Raw genomic sequence first — 5,000 nt, 5'->3', positions numbered from 1 at the left:
GGTTTTTGTGACTGGCCATATGAGATTAGGTTAAAGAGTTAGGTGTTAACCGTTCGGTAACCTTGTGTGTGCTTAAGGACATAGGAGTAATAGTTAAGTATACGTAAGTGTGAATTAGATTTATTATCTGTGGTGTTAAAGTGTCCGCTTTTTATTTATTCATCAAAATGAAATGTTTTCGTGATTTAATTTCTAGTGAAACAAGTGGTTATATCTTTTTTTTTTTTTTTTTTTTTTTGCGGTGGTTTGTTTTTCGTTCTATTTTTGGGTATTTTTTTTAGTCTTAGGCCTGGCTCAGATTTAAAATTCTCGTAATATTTTTGTCTAGGAGTTGCTTATTATTCTCACAGCTTGGAGGTTTTCTAATGCGTATCAAATTATGTAATATAAAGCAGGTGAGGTTTAAAGCTCATTAATTTACGTAATTTGCTAGTCGTGATAAATTATATATATATATATATATATATATATATATATATATATATATATATATATATATATATATGTATATATATATATATATATATATATATATATATATATATATATACATATATATACATACATATATATATATATATATATATATATATATATATATATGTATATATATATATATATATATATATATATATATAAATATATATATATATATATATATATATATATATATATATACATATATATATATATATATATATATATATATATATATATATATATATATATATATATATATATATATATATATATAATATATATTTTATATGAGATCGCTGTTGCTAATGAGCCATTTCCATCTTTTTCTATTCTGCGCTTCTGCATCATCAATTCCTTTCTCCTGTAAGTCTACTCTCACACAGTCCCTCCATCTCTTTCTTGGTCTCCCTCTTCTTCTCCTTCCTTGAACCTCCATCTCCATAGTATGTCTCCCAATGTGGTCCTCATCTCTCCTCATCAGGTGTCCATTCCATCTCAGGCTCCCTTCCTGCACTTTCTTTGATATTTCCACCACCTTTGTCGACCCCCTTATGTAGTCATTTCTTATCCGATCCTTTCTTGTCCCCCCAGACGTCGACCTAAGCATTCTTATTTCTGCCACATCCATCTTCTTCTCCTCTGTCTTCCTCATGCTTGCTGTTTCCGTTCCATACAGCATTGCTGTTTTTACCACCGTCTTATGAAATTTTCCTTTTAATCTCAGTCGTATTCTTTTGTCAAAAAGAACTCCCGAGGCTGCTCTCTAGTTGTTCCAGCCTACCTGTACCCGATGTTTAACTTCATCTTCCATACCTCCTCCTGCAATAACAAAGGATCCCAAATACTTAAACTTATCAACTCTCTTTATCTGTTCTCCCCTAAGCTGGTACACATATATTCTGTCTTAGATCTACTTATTCTCATTCCTCTGTCCTCTAGTACTTGCCTCCATCTATCATATTTCATTTTCAGATCTTCCCTGCTCTCTGCGCACAAAACAATATCATCTGCATATAATACGTTCCATGGTACTGCCTCTCTTACTTCTTCTATTAAGACGTCCATCACTATGTTAAAGATAAATGGGCTCGGAGCAGACCCTTGGTGTAATCCTACTCTCACCTCAAAACCCCTTGTCTCCCCAGCGCTGCTCCTCACTCTATTATTATTATTATTATTATTATTATTATTATTATTATTATTATTAGCCAAGCTACAACCCTAGTTGAAAAAGCAAGATGCTATAAGCCCAAGGGCTCCAATAGGGAAAAATAGCCCAGTGAGGAAAGGAAATCAGGAAATAAATAAATGATGAGAATAAATTAACAATAAATCATTCTAAAAACAGTGACAAAGTCTAAACAGATATGTCTTATATAAACTATTAACGTTATAAACAGATATGTCATATATAAACTATAAAAAGACTCAAGTCAGCCTGGTCAACATAAAAACATTTGCTCCAACTTTGAACTTTTGAAGATCTACTGATTCAACTACCCGATTAGGAAGATCATTCCACAACTTGGTAACGACTGGGATAAAACTTCTAGAATACTTTGCAGTATTTAGCCTCATGATGAAGGCCTGGCTATTAGAATTAACTGCCTGCCTATTATTACGAACAGGATAGAATTGTCCAGGTAGATTTGAATACAAAGGATGGTCAGAGTTATTAAAAATCTTATGCAACATGCAAAATGAACTAATTGAACAACGGTGTCAAAAATTGATATCTAAATCAGGAATAAGAAATTTAATAGACCGTAAGTTTTTGTCCAACAAATTTAGATGAGAATCAGCAGCTGAACACTAGACAGGAGAACAATACTCAAAGCAAGGTAGAATGAAAGAATTAAAACACTTCTTCAGAATAGATTGATCACCGAAAATCTTGTAAGATTCTCTCAATAAGTCAATTTTTTGTGCATTTGAAGAAGACTCAGACCTAATGTGTTTCTCAAAAGTAAATTTGCCATCGAGAATCACACCTAAAATTTTAAAAGTCATACAAATTTAAAGAAACATTATCAATACTGAGATCCCGATGTTGAGGAGCCGCCGTCCTTGACCTACTTATTAGGATTCAACTTCATACCCCATAATTTGCACCATGCACTAATTTTAGCTAAATCTCTATTATGGGATTCACCAACCCCAGATCTACATTCAGGGGATGGACTTGATGCAAAGAGAATAGCATCATCTGCATATAAAACAAGCTTGTTTTCTAGGCCAAACCACATGTCATGTGTATATAATATGAAAAGTAATGGGCCAAGAACACTACCCGGTGGAACACCGGATATCACATTCCTATACTCACTATGGTGCCCATCAACAACAACGGTACATCTCTTTTATCAGTCCTTGATACACTCATTATGCTTTTCCGATGTCTGACAAACGTGACATTCACAGCAACACTGACTCACGTCCTTATGCATGCTAGGCCAGAAAAAGTATTTCATAGTCTTCTACGTAATCTTCCTTATCCCATATGTCCCGTCTCGTGCCCTACGGCGATCACCTGTCTTCTCAAAGGTGCGGGAATCAATATCTGACACTATATTCCCCATTTGGCATTCCAAGGGATATCGGTGGGTCTATGCTTACTCATAAGCAAACCATCCTTAAGATAATAATAGGTCAGAGACTCCTGTGCCTCCGTCTCGTCCAGCACTCAGTACAATATTATTATTATTATTATTATCATATGCTAAGCTACAACCCTAGTTGGAAAAGCAGGATGCTATAAGCCCAGGGGCCCCAACAGGGAAAATAGCCCAGTGAGGAAAGGAAATAAGGAAATAAGGAAAAATAAAATATTTTAGGAATAGTAACATTATTAAAATAAATATTTCCTATTTAAACTATGAAAACTTTAACAGAACAAGAGGAAGAGAAACTAAATAGAAAAGTACGCCAGAGTGTACCCTCAAGCAAGAGAACTCTAACCCAAGGCAGTGTAAGACCATGGTATAGAGGCTATGGCACTACCCAAGAATAGAGAACAATTGTTTGATTTTGGAGTGTCCTTCTCCTAGAAGAGCTGCTTACCATAGCTAAAGAGTCTCTTCTATCCTTACCAAGAGGAAAGTAGCCACTGAACAATTACAGTGCAGTAGTTAACCCCTTGGGTGAAGAAGAATTGTCTATTAATCACAGTGTTGCCAGGTGTATGAGGACAGAGGAGAATCTGTAAAGGATAGGCCAGACTATTCGGTGTCTGTGTAGGCAAAGGGAAAGAACCGTAACCAGAGAGAAGGATCCTATGTGGTACTGTCTGGCCAGTCAAAGGACCCCATAACTCTCTAGCGGTAGTAACTCTGTTAATGTTCCATCCTTTCGTTGCAATCCTACCAGCCTTTTCCTACTCACTTGTCCTATTTCTAATGCTGGGTTTTCTATTTCTTCCAGGTTCATTTCTTTTTTGCGTTCTCGTCTATTCTTCTGTCGTTCCTTTTCGCTAGGGCTTACTCGGGAGTTCTCTTCTTACGTACCATCAAGGGAACCCTTTTCTTCGGAAAACATCTGCTCCAAGTTCATCAGTCCTTCAGTTTCTTTTTTTCTTTTTCAGCCACATTCTTTGTCATAGTCCTAGACGTCACACAACTAAGGAACAGATACGGGTAGTCCTTCTTGAGTTAAGCTGTGTTACTATATTTCAATGGTTTCTCTGTTATAATGGGCAAGGCACAAATAGCGCTCCAACAACCCCATTACCCAGTAGGACGTCTACTCCTTCAACAGCCAATGAATCTTTTACTGCAAAATCAAAATTACCTGTCACCAACTCGCAAGACAGTTTCAAACGTCAAATAGGTTTAACCTTTTCACCTCCTATTATCTTAAAAAGAACTGAGTCTCTTACCACTACACTATGTCCTCGTCGAACTTTCCCGATTGTTTCCTCGTTTTCACATTCTGTGAAGTCAAATTATCCTTAATCACAGTTGATTCAACAACATTCCTTACTTATATGGCCTCTCTTGCCTCACTTAAAACAGACAATATTAATATTCTGCATGTCTTTCACGATACATGAGGGAGGCTGATTCGATGATTCTTGCTGTGCTACTATCACATTCTACATACGGACAGTACCAGTGCTACTTCCCCTGTAACTGTTGAACTTCTTCACATAGTTATTACTGAACTGGTTTCCATGCTTGACGAATACTTGACACTTGATCGTAGCAACAGTTGAAATTTCATACTCGAGGAGGATTTACGACTGATAATATAATCTTCACTCAAGGAAGTGGCTTTATCAAGTTTCTTTACCTCTCTCTAATATCTTCAGGAATTCCTCGTAGATATTGTACTTGTATTATCAACTCTTTTTGAAATCAGCCATCTCCTCCATGTTAGCAGCCTATAAGTATAAATATAATTATAATATATTTTGGTGCTCAAACCAGGCAGCCATCTTAGTATAATATATTTCTTGGTGGCAAGACCTAGGAGCCATCATCATATATATATATATATATATATATATATATATATATATATAT

General features: G+C 35.5%; 1 protein-coding gene across 1 annotated transcript; it reads right to left on the bottom strand.

Annotated features, from left to right (window-relative positions):
• Nucleotides 1–763: 763 nt before the first annotated feature.
• On the bottom strand, nucleotides 764–1,132 carry LOC137621734 (uncharacterized). The gene has a single exon (XM_068352248.1). It carries the CDS (start codon nucleotides 1,130–1,132, stop codon nucleotides 764–766), a length of 369 nt encoding a protein of 122 aa, XP_068208349.1.
• Nucleotides 1,133–5,000: the final 3,868 nt, after the last annotated feature.

Source organism: Palaemon carinicauda, chromosome 28, assembly GCF_036898095.1.
Source record: "Palaemon carinicauda isolate YSFRI2023 chromosome 28, ASM3689809v2, whole genome shotgun sequence".
Lineage (NCBI taxonomy): Eukaryota > Metazoa > Arthropoda > Malacostraca > Decapoda > Palaemonidae > Palaemon > Palaemon carinicauda.
Note: the sequence above shows the minus strand (reverse complement) of the source record. Positions and strands in the feature narration are given on the sequence as shown.

Bases quoted from the DNA above. Each gene is read 5' to 3' on its own strand.
- LOC137621734 (XM_068352248.1), bottom strand. From the start codon at position 1,132: ATGAGGAAGACAGAGGAGAAGAAGATGGATGTGGCAGAAATAAGAATG.